This window comes from Salmo trutta, chromosome 15 (assembly GCF_901001165.1).
Source record: "Salmo trutta chromosome 15, fSalTru1.1, whole genome shotgun sequence".
In the NCBI taxonomy this organism is placed as follows: domain Eukaryota; kingdom Metazoa; phylum Chordata; class Actinopteri; order Salmoniformes; family Salmonidae; genus Salmo; species Salmo trutta.
In genome coordinates this window covers 63692878-63710031 of record NC_042971.1, presented here as the reverse complement: position 1 = coordinate 63710031, position 17154 = coordinate 63692878, and the positions used below count along the sequence as shown (strand labels likewise).

Here is a 17154-nt window from a genome sequence, read left to right as displayed (position 1 = left end):
ACTCTATATATATATATCTACCACTGGGAAGAGAGAGGAGGCAGTATGACCTGAACTCTATATATATCTACCACTGGGGAGAGAGAGGAGGCTGTATGACCTGAACTCTATATATATGTACCACTGGGGAGAGAGAGGAGGCAGTATGACCTGAACTCTATATATATCTACCACTGGGGAGAGAGAGGAGGCAGTATGACCTGAACTCTATATATATCTACCACTGGGGAGAGAGAGGAGGCAGTATGACCTGAACTCTATATATATCTACCACTGGGGAGAGAGAGGAGGCAGTATGACCTGAACTCTATATATATATATATATATATATACCACTGGGGAGAGAGAGGAGGCTGTATGACCAGGTTGATAAACCACCCCTACATCCCCTCCGCAAGAAATGATATGGCCGGTAAACAATGTTGGTCAATGGACTGAGGAAATTAAAGTTGTGATCCTGAGAGAGCCAGCTGTTTGTTGTTAAACCTTAACTTCATCCGGAATGAATGTCATCTATTGGTTAGGGGAACCTAAAGGACTAGGACAGGAGTGTTTCCATACCCTGACCTAAAGGACAGGAGTGTTTCCATACCCTGACCTAAAGGACAGGAGTGTTTCCATACCCTGACCTAAAGGACAGGAGTGTTTCCATACCTTAACCTAAAGGACAGGAGTGTTTCCATACCTTAACCTAAAGGACAGGAGTGTTTCCATACCTTAACCTAAAGTACTGAGAATTAGGTAGGAGGAGACCCACTGGCAGAACGATACAAACTCACCTCTTTCCCTTTTAAGGCCTTAATGGACTGAGAATGACACCACAAGGAAGGTTTATAAAATAGCCAAAGTGAAGCTCGTCCTCCGGTGTTTTTGTTTTGCAATGGACTGACTCAATCAGCCCCTTCTTTACCCTCTCAGCCAGGCCCCTCCTTGTCATGTCTTTGTGGCCGAAGAACCTAAACCATAAGATAGACTGTCTATATGAACTTTTGATGTACTTAATATCAACGGGTAACACAACTACAAGAAAACGGGTATGTTACCATTTTTAACCAGCTCTTACTAATTTACCTGGTGACAGTTAACTCAGCTGTCTGGATGGTTTTGAATTGAACATGGCGTTTCAGTGCGTATGTTGTTTAGTGTTGATGGCTAGTTAGAAGCAGTGACGCTGTAACGGGATAATTAACTCGGGGCTCTGCGTTATATAGACAATAATGAACGGGAACGACGTTTACCTTCCACGGAGTTATTTTCCAGAGAACGTATAGAGCCCCGAGTTGATTATAAAATGGCGATAATTGAACCAATTTTGCCACCTAGAAATGTCTTCAACATCCACTGAAGTAGTTAGCAAGTTTAGTAAATAGTTAAGAGTAGTTGCCGTGGTAACCTGACAGACTTGCTAGTTTAGCTAACCAAACCATCAGTACTAGCTTGCTATTACGAAAATCCAATTCAACAATAAAAATACTGTTTTCAATTCAACTTTTACTTTCAAAAACTTCTCAAACAAAACATGTAAAAGTGAACTATAGCCATTGAATTTCACCATGCAAATATACTGTGCGTTATAGGGAAATAATGCACGCTCTAGAATGCCTTTCAAGCCAATCAGAAAGGAGAATTCAACAATGCCATGATATAAATTGGTTTAATTGTTATTTATATTGATTGCTAGTCAGAAGCAATAACTATACTGGTTTAATGCATTGAATACAGTTTCTAGCTCCTGATTTGGATAACACAGAAATGTACCTTAAAAACAGGGGCCATCTCCCAAAGATGGATGCCAAGGAGGTAAATAACAGATGCCCCAAACGTTTTTTATTTTTTTATTTTTTTATCTAACAAGGATGTACTGTAAACGTCATGTTTTAGCTGCATGGAACTAACTAACTGGTGAATGAACTGTCTACAAGCAGTAAAATCTAATTTGAGAATATAATGGTTGATAGTCTGCTCAGTATAAATGTCTGTACATGTTTATTGTTTTAAACTACTACTATCAAAACATTCAATTAAATGCATCCTCAGTTTGGCGAATGAAAAAAAAAAAATACAGTTTTCACCCTTTTCTGGAGGTGGATACAATGGCAATATGACAGATGATTTGACAGCCCAAATCACCTTATTTCTCGATCTGTTAATTGTGTTATGGAATAATCTGTTCAGATTGCTTCAGAAATGTGTGTACTGGGATGTTGTGCTGTATCTATGATGTTATAGGGCTACTGGGATGTTGTGCTGTATCTGTTATAGGGCTACTGGGATGTTGTGCTGTATCTGTTATAGGGCTACTGGGATGTTGTGCTGTATCTGTTATAGGGCTACTGGGATGTTGTGCTGTATCTGTTATAGGGCTACTGGGATGTTGTGCTGTATCTGTTATAGGGCTACTGGGATGTTGTGCTGTATCTGTTATAGGGCTACTGGGATGTTGTGCTGTATCTGTTATAGGGCTACTGGGATGTTGTGCTGTATCTGTTATAGGGCTACTGGGATGTTGTGCTGTATCTGTTATAGGGCTACTGGGATGTTGTGCTGTATCTGTTATAGGGCTACTGGGATGTTGTGCTGTATCTGTTATAGGGCTACTGGGATGTTGTGCTGTATCTGTTATAGGGCTACTGGGATGTTGTGCTGTATCTATGATGTTATAGGGCTACTGGGATGTTGTGCTGTATCTGTTATAGGGCTACTGGGATGTTGTGCTGTATCTATGATGTTATAGGGCTACTGGGATGTTGTGCTGTATCTGTTATAGGGCTACTGGGATGTTGTGCTGTATCTGTTATAGGGCTACTGGGATGTTGTGCTGTATCTGTTATAGGGCTACTGGGATGTTGTGCTGTATTATAGGGCTACTGGGATGTTGTGCTGTATCTGTTATAGGGCTACTGGGATGTTGTGCTGTATCTGTTATAGGGCTACTGGGATGTTGTGCTGTATCTGTTATAGGGCTACTGGGATGTTGTGCTGTATCTGTTATAGGGCTACTGGGATGTTGTGCTGTATCTGTTATAGGGCTACTGGGATGTTGTGCTGTATCTGTTATAGGGCTACTGGGATGTTGTGCTGTATCTGTTATAGGGCTACTGGGATGTTGTGCTGTATCTATGATGTTATGGGGCTACTGGGATGTTGTGCTGTATCTATGATGTTATGGGGCTACTGGGATGTTGTGCTGTATCTGTTATAGGGCTACTGGGATGTTGTGCTGTATCTATGATGTTATGGGGCTACTGGGATGTTGTGCTGTATCTATGATGTTATGGGGCTACTGGGATGTTGTGCTGTATCTATGATGTTATGGGGCTACTGGGATGTTGTGCTGTATCTGTTATAGGGCTACTGGGATGTTGTGCTGTATCTGTTATAGGGCTACTGGGATGTTGTGCTGTATCTGTTATAGGGCTACTGGGATGTTGTGCTGTATCTGTTATAGGGCTACTGGGATGTTGTGCTGTATCTGTTATAGGGCTACTGGGATGTAGTGCTGTATCTATGATGTTATAGGGCTACTGGGATGTTGTCCTGTATCTATGATGTTATAGGGCTACTGGGATGTTGTGCTGTATCTATGATGTTATAGGGCTACTGGGATGTTGTGCTGTATCTATGATGTTATAGGGCTACTGGGATGTTGTGCTGTATCTGTTATAGGGCTACTGGGATGTTGTGCTGTATCTATGATGTTATAGGGCTACTGGGATGTTGTGCTGTATCTGTTATAGGGCTACTGGGATGTTGTGCTGTATCTGTTATAGGGCTACTGGGATGTTGTGCTGTATCTATGATGTTATAGGGCTACTGGGATGTTGTGCTTTATCTTGTGTATCTTTGTCTCAATTGTTTACCTAATTCATGTAGGGTGCGGCCAGAGGAAAATGCCATTCACAACAGGAAACGCCCGAGGATTGATTATCCAGCAGAGTTCCCACAGAGACCAGGTTACTATTACTACCATATGAATTGGTACAGTATGAAAATGAACTGTATCCCTAATGGCACCCTATTCCCTATATAGTGCACTACTTTAGACAAGAGCCCTATGGAACCCTGTTGACTATATAGTGCACTACTTTAGACCAGAGCTCTATGGAACCCTATTCCCTATATAGTGCACTACTTTAGACCAGAGCCCTATGGAACCCTATTCCCTATATAGTGCACTACTTTAGACAAGAGCCCTATGGAACCCTATTCCCTATATAGTGCACTACTTTAGACCAGAGCCCTATGGAACCCTATTCCCTATATAGTGCACTACTTTAGACCAGAGCCCTATGGAACCCTATTCCCTATATAGTGCACTACTTTAGACCAGAGCCCTATGGAACCCTATTCCCTATATAGTGCACTACTTTTGACCTGCGCCCGCCCACCTTTTGGGCACATAACTCCTCATTGTAGTGGTACAGTATGTTGTTTATTATAAGGACAGGAAATACCAACCAATCCGATGGTCAGCCATGCGCAGTAGATCGCCTGCTGTTTTTAGGAACAAACGATGGCGCTAAATCATGTGGAGTCGTCAAGGGCATCATTTATCAAACATTTCTACATTCATTACTAAATTCTGCCGTACGTGGAGATTTTAGGATTTGTGTGCGGCGCAAATTATTAGGATTTATTTAACTGTCGCACACGAGATATGTTTTCATTGATAAATAAGAGCCATATTATTTTTGTGAGGGCGTGAACGAGCACCCCAACCCTGCCTGAAACTCTCCACATTCTGTGGAGATGGCCTGCCTTGGTTTAGGCTCTGAGATCAATAGATTGTGTTTCTATGTCCTGCCATTTATTATAATTCTGGTGCGTCAAACACCTGTTTTGTGATTTACGTGGAGATACTCACGCTTTCCCGTCAACTTCAACGTTTTTAAATACCGACCTTTTGTGGGGAAGAAATGATGCACGCAAGGTTCAGAGTATTTCTTTTGTGTGCACACACCTTGATAAATGTGGCCCAGGAAGTAAACCGAAAATGATGGCCGATGTTCTGAGGTCAGAGGTGATTGGGCGGCCACCTGCTGCGGCTGGCCAACGTTGGTCTGTCTTGTCCTTTTTTTATTGGTACCAGTATCTGAATGATTAGAATGTGGTATTAAAAACTACTTGGGAGTTTCAAATGAAAGCACATTGGATCCATTTATGAAACCGTATGGACAAAAGGTTGAAGCCCAATCCAGATGAACGATGTCTACTGTTACAACTACGGGTTATTATAGGTGCAAGTGACTGCTGTCTGTATTGCATTTCATATGACCTATGACCTATGGTATTGTTATGTTTTCCACTCTTTGGGATGGTATTGTTATTAATCAGAGTATGGTTTATATCGCACAATATTAAGTAGAATATTATGTATTCTTTAAAGTGGGTGTTCATAAGTACTGATTCAAGATCTTAATGCCTACTGGTATGTGACTATATCAGGACCAAATGTTTAGAAACCAGAGCTAGTGTGTCTTTTGTAGATGGAGAGGTGTTACATAGGGACATAAGTCGCCAGTCAGAGTAAATCAGCTTTTCTCTCTTCGTACAGGCTTTACGCCGGACCCTCGCAACCCGCCAGCTGACCGGTAAGTACCTCACAACAGACTCACCCTTGACCCCAAATCTAAACCCTAGCCCATAGGCACTTGTGTAGTTTGGAGAGGATTGGGTAGGTATAAGCAATACAGTAAACCTTCCACCTGGCCTATCAAAGGGCAAGATAAAGCTGGCACCATATTGCTTCCATCAATCCAGTCCTCGATTTTAGGACACATGGTTCCTCTCCACCAATCATTCCCAAGTCTTCCTCTCTCCACCAATCCTTTCCTTGCCCTTCCTCTTTCCACCAATCCTTCCCAATCCCTTGCCCTCCCCCCAACCAATAATCAGTAAGTTAATTTTTCCCCAAGGCGGTTCCCCACTGGAGTAAGAAGAGATGTTTTTCTCAATGGGGTGAGTTCAGGGATACCCTGCTATTGATTTCAATTATATATTAAACTGTCGTTGATATTAACATGTGGTTAATATGATCCTCAGTTCTATTGATAGTAACATGAGTTCTATTGATAGTAACATGAGTTCTATTGATAGTAACATGATGTGGTTAATTTGATCTCCAGTCCTATTGATAGTAACATGATGTGGTTAATTTGATCCCCAGTCCTACAACGATTACATGAGAGAGTTCCACCAAACCATTGGGCAGCCAACTCCTTGGCAAGGAATGGTATGTTAAAAATGATTTAGAATGTAGATGTTACATGTTGTAGAATCGGTCCTTGCCCCCCCCCCCCCCTTTGGAATCAGCTGTGTTGTGCGGGGGGGGGGGGGGGGACTAGAACCGATAGGAACTTTGACTTAATAATCTGCGTTCTACTATTTAGCGAGAGGCAGGACCTATTTCTATAGAAGAAGCCTAGTTGTATTGTCATCTTCTTAGCTAACTCATCAATATGTTATCCAGATGCCCAGATATTTCTAAGCAGGGACACTATCAATATGGACACCATTCCAAAATACATATGCTTAACTCATCAGAATTTGTTTTATGCCGTCTAGAGAACAACATATACACTGAACAAAAATATAAACACAACATGTAAAGTGTTGGTTTCATGAGCTGAAATGGAAGAACCCAGAATTTTTCCATACACACAAAGTTTATTTCTCTCAGATTCTGTGTACAAATTTGTTTATATCCCTGTTAGTGAGCGTTTCTCCTTTGCCAAGATAATCCATCCACCTGACAGGTGTTGCATATCAAGAAACTGATTAAACAGCATGATCATTACACACCTGCACCTTGTGCTGGGGACAATAAAAGGCCACTCTAAAGTTTACACTGAAGTCTCAAGTTTTGAGGGCGTGTACAACTGTCATGCTAACTGCAGTAATGTCCACCAGCGCTGTTTTGCCAGAGAATTGAATGTGCATTTCTCTACCATAAGCCGCTTCCAACGTCGTTTTAGAGAATTTGTCAGTATGTCCAACCGGCCTCACAAACACAGACCACATGTAACCACGCCAGCCCAGGACCTCCACATCCGGCTTCTTCACCTACGGGATCTTCTGAGACCAGCCACCTGGACAGCTGATGAAACTTTCTGCACAAACTGTCAGAAACCGTCTCAGGGAAGCTCATCTGCGTGTTCGTCATCCTCACCAGGGTCTTGACCTGACTGCAGTTCGGCGTCTTGACCGACTTTAGTGGGCAAAATGTTCACCTTCGTTGGCCACTGGCACGGTGGAGAAGTGTGCTCTTCACGGATGAATCCCGGTTTCAACTGTACCGGGCAGATGGCAGACAGCGTGTATGGTGTCATGTGGGCGCGCGGTTTGCTGACGTCAACGTTGTGAACAGAGTGCCCCATGGTGGGGGTTATGGTATGGGCAGGAATAAGCTATTGACAATGAACACGCATTTCATCGATGGCATTTCGAATGCACAGAGATACCGTGGAATGCACAGAGATACCGTGGAATGCACAGAGATACCGTGGAATGCACAGAGATACCGTGACGAGATCCTGAGGCCCGTTGTCCTTGCTATTCATTCGCCACCATCACCTCATGTTTCAACATGATAATGCACGGCCCCATGTCGCAAGGATCTGAACACCATTCCTGGAAGCTGAAAATGTCCCAGTTCCATGGCCCACATAGTCACCAGACATGTCACCCGTTGAGCATGTTTGGGATGCTCTGGATCGAGGCGTACGACAGCGCCAATTCGCTCAGCTGTTGAAGAGGAGTGGAACATTCCACAGGCCACATTCAACAGCCTGATCAACTCTGTGCGAATGAGACAAATAGTGGTCACACCAGGTACTGACTGGTTTTCTGATCCACGCCCCTACTTTATTTTTTTGAGGTATCTGTGACCAACAGATGCATATCTGTATTCCCAGTCATGTGAAATCCATAGATTAGGGCCTAATGAATTTATTTCAATTGTCTGATTTCCTTATATGAACTGTAACTCAGTAAAATCTTAGAAATTGTTGCATGTTGCATTTTATATTTCTGTTCAGTGTGCTTAATTTTACCTGCGTTTAATACAAATTTCAGGTCAGTTAAATGTTTCTGTAATACAATGAAGGCAGACTGTAGTTAGAGCCTGGTCAACCGTGGGGACAATAGCATACACAACAGTATCATCAGCATACAAGTGCAGGTAAAACAAATGTTTTAGACAAGTCGATATTGTTAATGTAAAAAGTACAGGACCCAGAATCGACCCCTGCAGGACACCTGTCGTAATAGCCAGGAAACCTGGCCTAATGGTTAGGTTGTAGGTAATCTTGTATCTATTCCAATTCAAGCCAACCCCCATGGTATTTTCTAATAGGTAACCTGTTGAACATGGCATGTTTATATTAGAGATGCCGTCTGATCTGAAATCAGCTGTGGGCTTGGACTGATTCATGTAAATGCCAAAGTTTGACTTAAAATATGGATTTTATAGTAACTCTCCTCAAACCAATGCAGACATTCTGGTTACAACTGAATCTTGGCTAAAGAAGTCTATGCCGGACTCTGTTTCTGACTCATGTTTTTAGATCTGATAGTTGGCAGAAGGGGGGGGGGGTTGCCATATACAGTGCATTCAGGAAGTATTCAGACCTTTTCCACATTTTGTTACGTTACAGCCTTACTCTAAAATGCATCATACCACCCTGCATCCCACTGCTGGTTTGCTTCTGAAGCTAAGCAGGGTTGGTCCTGGTCAGTCCCTGGATGGGAGACCAAATGCTGCTGGAAGTGGTGTTGGAGGGCCAGTAGGAGGCACTCTTTCCTCTGGTCTAAAACAATATCCCACTGCCCTGTGTAGGGTGCTGTCTTTCAGATGGGATGTTAAACAGGTGTCCTGACTCTCTGAGGTCATTAAAGATCCCATTGCACTTATTGTAAGAGTAGGGGTGTTAACCCCGGTGTCCTGGCTAAATTCCCAATCTAGCCTTCATACCATAATGGCCACCTAATAATCCCCAGCTTACAATTGGCTCATTCATCCCCCTCCTCTCCCCTGTAGCTATTCGCCAGGTCGTTGCTATAAATGAATGTGTTCTCAGTCAACTTTTTAAAAAATTGGTTGATGCCAGTATCTGATGGACTGAAAGATATTTGTACTGAACTAAATCAAACTCTGCTGAGAACTAAACCAACTCGCCCCAGCTTTTCACCCTTGAAAAATTGACTATTTAGATATTATTCTAACAAATGCCCCTCGTAAGTTTACAGCCAATGGGGGTATTTGCCAACGAGTTCAGTAACCGTTGTCCCGTTTCCTGTATAAAAGATGTTAAACCTGCCTAAATCTCACTTGCGCGTTATTACAACGACATTGTAGGAATTTTAATGAGCCACATTTATTTATTTTTTTTGTCTGAGCTGGGGTGGTTGTGTCGAGTATCACTGACTCGGATCAGGCACTTAATTGTTTTATTTCCCTGTTTTTAACTATGTTGCAGATAAACATGCACCATACAAAAGGCTAAAGGTAAAAGACTGATCTAATCCTCGGTTTACGCATGAATTGCCTGAGAAATTACAGGAAAGAAATGCATCTTGGGCTAAGACTAGACAGACTGATTCTACATCTGATTGGCTGTCTTTCAGACATTTTGAGAAATAGATGTCTATCCCTGATTTTTAAAAACAATATCAGCATATTCCTTGAATTGTATATCAGAGAGTGGTGGTAATCCAGCCAACTTCTGGAAAGTGGTCAAATATTTGACTGCCTCTGGTCCCATACCAGACAAAATTGACATTTTTGTGGTGCTTTTAATAACCATTTTTGCTTCAGCAAGGCCACCTGTTTGAAATGATAGTCTCTGAAAATATTTCATTCCACTAGAGGGAGTGGTTATACTCAGAACAGATTGAATGATGCACTAACCGACTAACAGATTTTATTTTCACTTCAACCACTTGATGTCTATGATGTACTAAGTGCTTTGGCACAGATTGATGTTAATTAAACCATAGGAGCTGATTCACTTGATTCACTTCTAACTACAGTATAAAACCATAGGAGCTGATTCATTTGACTCCTAACTGCAGTATAAAACCGTAGAAGGAGTCAAGTGAATCAGCTCCTATTTTTAACATTTAACATTTAAGTCATTTAGCAGACGCTCTTATCCAGAGCGACTTACAAATTGGTGCATTCACCTATAATATCCAGTAGAACAAACACTTTACAATAGTGCATCTAAATCTTTTAAAGGGGGGGGGGGGGGGTTAGAAGGATTACTTTATCCTATCCCAGGTATTCCTTAAAGAGGTGGGGTTTCAGGTGTCTCCGGAAGGTGGTGATTGACTCCGCTGTCCTGGCATCGTGAGGGAGATTGTTCCACCATTGGGGTGCCAGAGCGGCGAACAGTTTTGACTGGGCTGAGCGGGAACTGTGCTTCCTCAGAGGTAGGGAGGCGAGCAGGCCAGAGGTGGATGAACGCAGTGCCCTTGTTTGGGTGTAGGGCCTGATCAGAGCCTGAAGGTACGGAGGTGCCGTTCCCCTCACAGCTCCGTAGGCAAGCACCATGGTCTTGTAGCGGATGCGAGCTTCAACTGGAAGCCAGTGGAGAGCGCGGAGGAGCGGGGTGACGTGAGAGAACTTGGGAAGGTTGAACACCAGACGGGCTGCGGCGTTCTGGATGAGTTGTAGGGGTTTGATGGCACAGGCAGGGAGCCCAGCCAACAGCGAGTTGCAGTAATCCAGACGGGAGATGACAAGTGCCTGGATTAGGACCTGCGCCGCTTCCTGTGTGAGGCAGGGTCGTACTCTGCGAATGTTGTAGAGCATGAACCTACAGGATCGGGTCACCGCCTTGATGTTAGTGGAGAACGACAGGGTGTTGTCCAGGATCACGCCAAGGTTCTTAGCACTCTGGGAGGAGGACACAAGGGAGTTGTCAACCGTGATGGCGAGATCATGGAACGGGCAGTCCTTCCCCGGGAGGAAGAGCAGCTCCGTCTTGCCGAGGTTCAGCTTGAGGTGGTGATCCGTCATCCACACTGATATGTCTGCCAGACATGCAGAGATGCGATTCGCCACCTGGTTGTCAGAAGGGGGAAAGGAGAAGATTAATTGTGTGTCGTCTGCATAGCAATGATAGGAGAGACCGTGTGAGGATATGACAGAGCCAAGTGACTTGGTGTATAGCGAGAATAGGAGAGGGCCTAGAACAGAGCCCTGGGGGACACCAGTGGTGAGAGCACGTGGTGCGGAGACAGCTTCTCGCCACGCCACCTGGTAGGAGCGACCTGTCAGGTAGGACGCAATCCAAGCGTGGGCCGCGCCGGAGATGCCCAGCTCGGAGAGGGTGGAGAGGAGGATCTGATGGTTCACAGTATCAAAGGCAGCAGATAGGTCTAGAAGGATGAGAGCAGAGGAGAGAGAGTTAGCTTTAGCAGTGCGGAGAGCCTCCGTGACACAGAGAAGAGCAGTCTCAGTTGAATGCCCAGTCTTGAAACCTGACTGATTAGGATCAAGAAGGTCGTTCTGAGAGAGATAGCAGGAGAGCTGGCCAAGGACGGCACGTTCAAGAGTTTTGGAGAGAAAAGAAAGAAGGGATACTGGTCTGTAGTTGTTGACATGGGAGTGTAGGTTTTTTCAGAAGGGGTGCAACTCTCGCTCTCTTGAAGACGGAAGGGACGTAGCCAGCGGTCAAGGATGAGTTGATGAGCGAGGTGAGGTAGGGGAGAAGGTCTCCGGAAATGGTCTGGAGAAGAGAGGAGGGGATAGGGTCAAGTGGGCAGGTTGTTGGGCGGCCGGCCGTCACAAGACGCGAGATTTCATCTGGAGAGAGAGGGGAGAAAGAGGTCAAAGCACAGGGTAGGGCAGTGTGAGCAGGACCAGCGGTGTCGCTTGACTTAGCAAACGAGGATCGGATGTCGTCAACCTTCTTTTCAAAATGGTTGACGAAGTCATCCGCAGTGAGGGAGGAGGGGGGGGGGGGGGGGAGGATTCAGGAGGGAGGAGAAGGTAGCAAAAAGCTTCCTAGGGTTAGAGGCAGATGCTTGGAATTTAGAGTGGTAGAAAGTGGCTTTAGCAGCAGAGACAGAAGAGGAAAATGTAGAGAGGAGGGAGTGAAAGGATGCGAGGTCCGCAGGGAGGCGAGTTTTCCTCCATTTCCGCTCGGCTGCCCGGAGCCCTGTTCTGTGAGCTCGCAGTGAGTCGTCGAGCCACGGAGCAGGAGGGGAGGACCGAGCCGGCCTGGAGGATAGGGGACAGAGAAAATCAAAGGATGCAGAGAGGGAGGAGAGGAGGGTTGAGGAGGCAAAATCAGGAGATAGGTTGGAGAAGGTTTGAGCAGAGGGAAGAGATGATAGGATGGAAGAGGAGAGAGTAGCAGGAGAGAGAGAGCGAAGGTTGGGACGGCGCAATACCATCCGAGTAGGGGCAGAGTGAGAGGTTTTTGATGAGAGCGAGAGGGAAAAGGATACAAGGTAGTGGTCGGAGACTTGGAGGGGAGTTGCAATGAGATTAGTGGAAGAACAGCATCTAGTAAAGATGAGGTCAAGCGTATTGCCTGCCTTGTGAGTAGGGGGGGAAGGTGAGAGGGTGAGGTCAAAAGAGGAGAGGAGTGGAAAGAAGGAGGCAGAGAGGAATGAGTCAAAGGTAGACGTGGGGAGGTTAAAGTCACCCAGAACTGTGAGAGGTGAGCCATCCTCAGGGAAGGAACTTATCAAGGCGTCAAGCTCATTGATGAACTCTCCAAGGGAACCTGGAGGGCGATAAATGATGAGGATGTTAAGCTTGAAAGGGCTGGTAACTGTGACAGAGTCAAATGAATCCACTCCTAACTGCAGTATAAAACCATAGGAGCTGATTCACTTCTAACTGCAGTATAAAACCATAGGAGCTGATTCACTTCTAACTGCAGTATAAAACCATAGGAGCTGATTCACTCCTAACTGCAGTATAAAACCATTTTTTTTTTTACTTCCTCTATTCGTAATGTGCACCAATCCGGTTTAGACTTGGACATAGCAGTGTTTCAGCTGCTTGTTTCAGATCAGTGTCTGTACTGTATAAACCTGTCAGCAACGGGCTGAAATAGCCCAATCCACTTATTTTTGAAGGGGTGTCCACATACTGCTGTGTGTGTGTGTGTGTATGTGTATATATATAGTGTTGATACATATCTATCTAGTTTCATATATCTACATCTCTATGGTTTGATAAATCAAAAGAGAAAAATGCAGCTAAACGAAAGACCTGATTGGTCGAAACAGGTTGCCGTATGCGACCTTCTGTAATATAATAGGCTGATCTGCTCCTACCTTTTTTTTATATATATATTTTTTGGTGAATAGTTTATCTGCATCACGCTGGCCACTTTGTCTTCCTGCCATTCAGGGGACTTTCCCCCCCCCCCCCCCCACTGACCTCTTTGTTCATTTAATTGTATAAATCTAATAAGATTGCGCCTTTTCATCTCTAGGCACAGTACCCTGGGATGGAGCAACCACCTCATCACCCGTTCTACCAGCACCATCATCATCCTCCTCCTCCCCAGTCACACCCACCCTATGCTGGGCAACACCCTGTACCACACGACGCCCGCTTCAGAGAGAAGAGACTTGTCCGCTCCTTTAGCTCCAGCCTGGTGAAGCTTATTTCTGTTTGCTATAATGTGATTACTTGTTTTAAAGAGGAAATTCATTAACACTTGGAGGGCAGTGGAAGTTGATTTTTTATTTTTTTTTTAACGCATTTTTTTTTTTTTTTACAAATGTAGACTTAAGGGCTGAATTACTTTGGTGGTTTTTTTTATCAATAAAGAAGCACTTTTATCAACTTCCACTGAGTTACTGGATATCCTCGTCACTTCAGTTTGCTCCTCATGCACCTTGTTTGGAGCGAGATAGTGTTCCCTTACCTTTGTAGTGACCACTTGTTTTACCATACGACGAAACTGTGAAAAATGCTTCATTTAGTTACAATACAGGTGTTATAAGTTGTTTTGCTCCACTGAGCTCATACTTGATAGGTGTCCAGTACCCAGCCTACCCAACAGAAGGACTGTGCATTACCCATTCACATATCAAATGTTCACTTAAGTGTTAATGTCCAGAGAGAGTATAACTAGTGAACACCACCATCTCTCTCTCCCTCTGCAGCATGACTATGACATGCGAGTGGATGACTTCCTGAGACGGACCCAGGCTGTGGTGACCAGTCGCCGTAGCCGCCCCCGGGAACGAGACAGGCAGAGGGAGCGAGAACGGCCCAGAGACGCCCGACGGGACCGAGATCGCGGACGCGACCGGGAGAGAGACAGGATCAGGGAAAGGGAGAAGGAGAGGGGCCGTTACAGGAGATAATCAGAGACTAAATCAAACAGCAAGTCCTGCGTTAGTTTCTTTTAGCGCGTTATCTTTTTAAGTGATTTGTGTAATTATATATTTTTTTTACATTATGTTGCCAAGTCATCCGCTCATGTGTATCATGAATGCAGTGTAACTGAACAAAGGCAATAACAGGAGAAGTAGTTTGGAGCGTCAAAACTATTCCAGATGTGATGTTACTTTGTTTTTGTTTCTTCCTTAGACCCAGACAGACAGTAATGACTTTAAATGTTTTTAAATGCCATATTGTCTTTTATGTTGTTCATAATTGTACATGGTTCATAATTAAGATATTGCTACTTAAAGGGGTATAATTGAGTTGTACTGAATCTGTTGTAGCAAGTCCCTTTTTAACTGGCCTTTTAGTTTGAAGCCATTTTAGTTTTTTCTAGTGTTTGACTGGTCCAGAAGCAAAAAACAATATTGTCTGTCTAGATCGTTATTTTCTGAAGTTTAAATCCAGACTCTAATCAGTGCTGTAAGGCGATGAGAGATGTTTGCTCAGGGGGAGGGGAAAAAGGTATAATGTTTTGTACAACAAAAATACTGTGTATTTTACTACTATTGAAAATTGCTAAGTAAAAGACTGGTCTGGATTGATTCACTTTTATAGAAACTGTTTTTACTCAGAACTGAGTATATTTTTAAGGCATTCAAACCTTTTATGAAACCAGTCATAACACCTTTGCGTGTTGAAGTATAATAAAAAGCTTTGCATCACGTTGACCATCGGTCGTAATCAGTGATTGGTACATACTGATAGGAGGGCGATGTGTCAAAGCCACTGTACCTCCATCTCGGCACTCTCTCCCCCCATCATTTTAAAACTATGTATTTTGTTTTTTGGCACATTTTATTTTTATTACAGACACCTGTGAGAGTGTAAAGTGACCCCGTGCAGAAAGCCTAGCGGTTAAGCACGTTGGGCCAATAACCGAAAGGTTGCTGGTTTGATTCCTCTACCGGACAAGGTGTGAAAAAATCTGCCGCTCTGCCCTTGAACAAGGCAGTTAACCCCCAACAACTACTGTTCCCCAGGTACCGATGATGTGGATTAAGGCAGCCCACCCCCACACCTCCCTGATTTACAAGGGTTGGGTTAAATACGGAAGACATTTCAATTGAACACGTTGTTGTGCAGATGACGAGGTTTCCCCCTTTTCTCTCTCTGTGACTGAGCGACGTTTCTACGGTGCTGCTGGTGGCGACGTCATTTCGCTGAGTCAACCTTTTTAAAGCAGCTTTATTAACGTATGGGTGTTAATGGTGGGTCAGAGTAAACGTCTGCGGTCTCAGCTCAGCGGCGGTGTCTCTGCTCGGCGGCGGTGTCTGCTCAGTTTGGCCGCTGTGTGAGAGGGAGATGCCCGTGTGGTTCGCGGTTCACCAGATCTTTTTTTCCCCTGCGGTTTGGTTGAAGATCTGCGACACACAGCGCCGTGGTTCAGCAGCAGATGATGCCCTGTCAGTCACCGACTCGCCATCACTCACCGCTGGCATCAAATGGACTCATACTAGCCACAAGTTCTGACTCAGATCAATTATGAAACGCAAATACAGCGATGAGTTTCTCTCTCTTTCATACAAACTTTGAGAAATAACGAGGAGCGCCTTTAGTAACGGAAGTGCATAACCTTTAGTAACGGAAGTGCATAACCTTTAGTAACGGAAGTGCATAACCTTTAGTAACGGAAGTGCTTAACCTTTAGTAACGGAAGTCCATAACCTTTAGTAACGGAAGTCCATAACCTTTAGTAACGAGTCTCAAAACGGAACAAATTAATAAAACGACAAGTCCTGACAAGACATCCACAGTATGATGGTAAACCCAAGGAGTTCTTTCAGAACTGGGCAGAATGATTCAGGAAACAGGGCTTCCACTGTGGAAAAATAAGTCAGCTAGCAAGGCATTGTCACTTTATAACAGGTGATGATAAGCAGAAATAAGGCAGTACTATCTCTCATAGTAGTATATGTGAGTTTCTCTTGCAAACAATCCCCTGGTCTTATAAATTACACAGCTAATGGCTAACATTAGCCAAAGCAAGCTAGCTAGTTACTGATGGTGCAACCCTAAGTAACAGTACAGATGACAAATGATCAGGCCTACTGTACATGTTACTGTAGAAATGATCAGGCCTACTGTACATGTTACTGTAGAAATGATCAGGCCTACTGTACATGTTACTGTAGAAATGATCAGGCCTCCTGTACATCTTACTGTAGAAATGATCAGGCCTACTGAACATCTTACTGTAGAAATGATCAGGCCTACTGTACATCTTACTGTAGAAATGATCAGGCCTACTGAACATCTTACTGTAGAAATGATCAGGCCTACTGAACATCTTACTGTAGAAATGATCAGGCCTACTGTACATCTTACTGTAGAAATGATCAGGCCTACTGTACATCTTACTGTAGAAATGATCAGGCCTACTGTACATCTTACTGTAGAAATGATCCTTCTTTAACCTGTCTCCTCCCTTTCATCTACACTGATTTGAAGTAGAAGGTCTTCAAGAACACAGTGGCCTCCATCATTCTTAAATAGAAGAAGTTAGGAACCACCAAGACTCTTCCTAGAGCTGGCTGCCTGGACAAACTGAGCAATCAGGGGAGAAGGGCCTTGGTCAGGGAGGTGACCAAGAACCTGATGGTCACTCTGACAGAGTTCCTCTGTGGAGATGGGAGAACCTTCCAGAAGGACAACCACCTCTGCAGCACTCCACCAATCAGCCCTTTATGGTAGAGTGGCCAGATGGAAGCCACTCCTCAGTAAAAGGCACATCA

General features: G+C 44.1%; 1 protein-coding gene across 3 annotated transcripts in view; it reads left to right on the top strand.

Moving 5' to 3' along the window:
* Nucleotides 1-15083, top strand: part of LOC115149534 (YTH domain-containing protein 1) — a 34905-nt gene extending 19822 nt beyond the window's left edge. For all 3 annotated transcript variants that reach the window (XM_029692474.1, XM_029692473.1, XM_029692475.1), the window contains exons 10-15: nt 3874-3953; nt 5555-5591; nt 5916-5958; nt 6167-6232; nt 13458-13622; nt 14137-15083. In XM_029692474.1, coding sequence (XP_029548334.1) covers nt 3874-3953; nt 5555-5591; nt 5916-5958; nt 6167-6232; nt 13458-13622; nt 14137-14340 — 595 coding nt within the window. In that variant the 3' untranslated portion in view covers nt 14341-15083. The remainder of the gene's footprint in view (nt 1-3873; nt 3954-5554; nt 5592-5915; nt 5959-6166; nt 6233-13457; nt 13623-14136) is intronic.
* The last annotated feature ends 2071 nt before the right edge of the window (nt 15084-17154 follow it).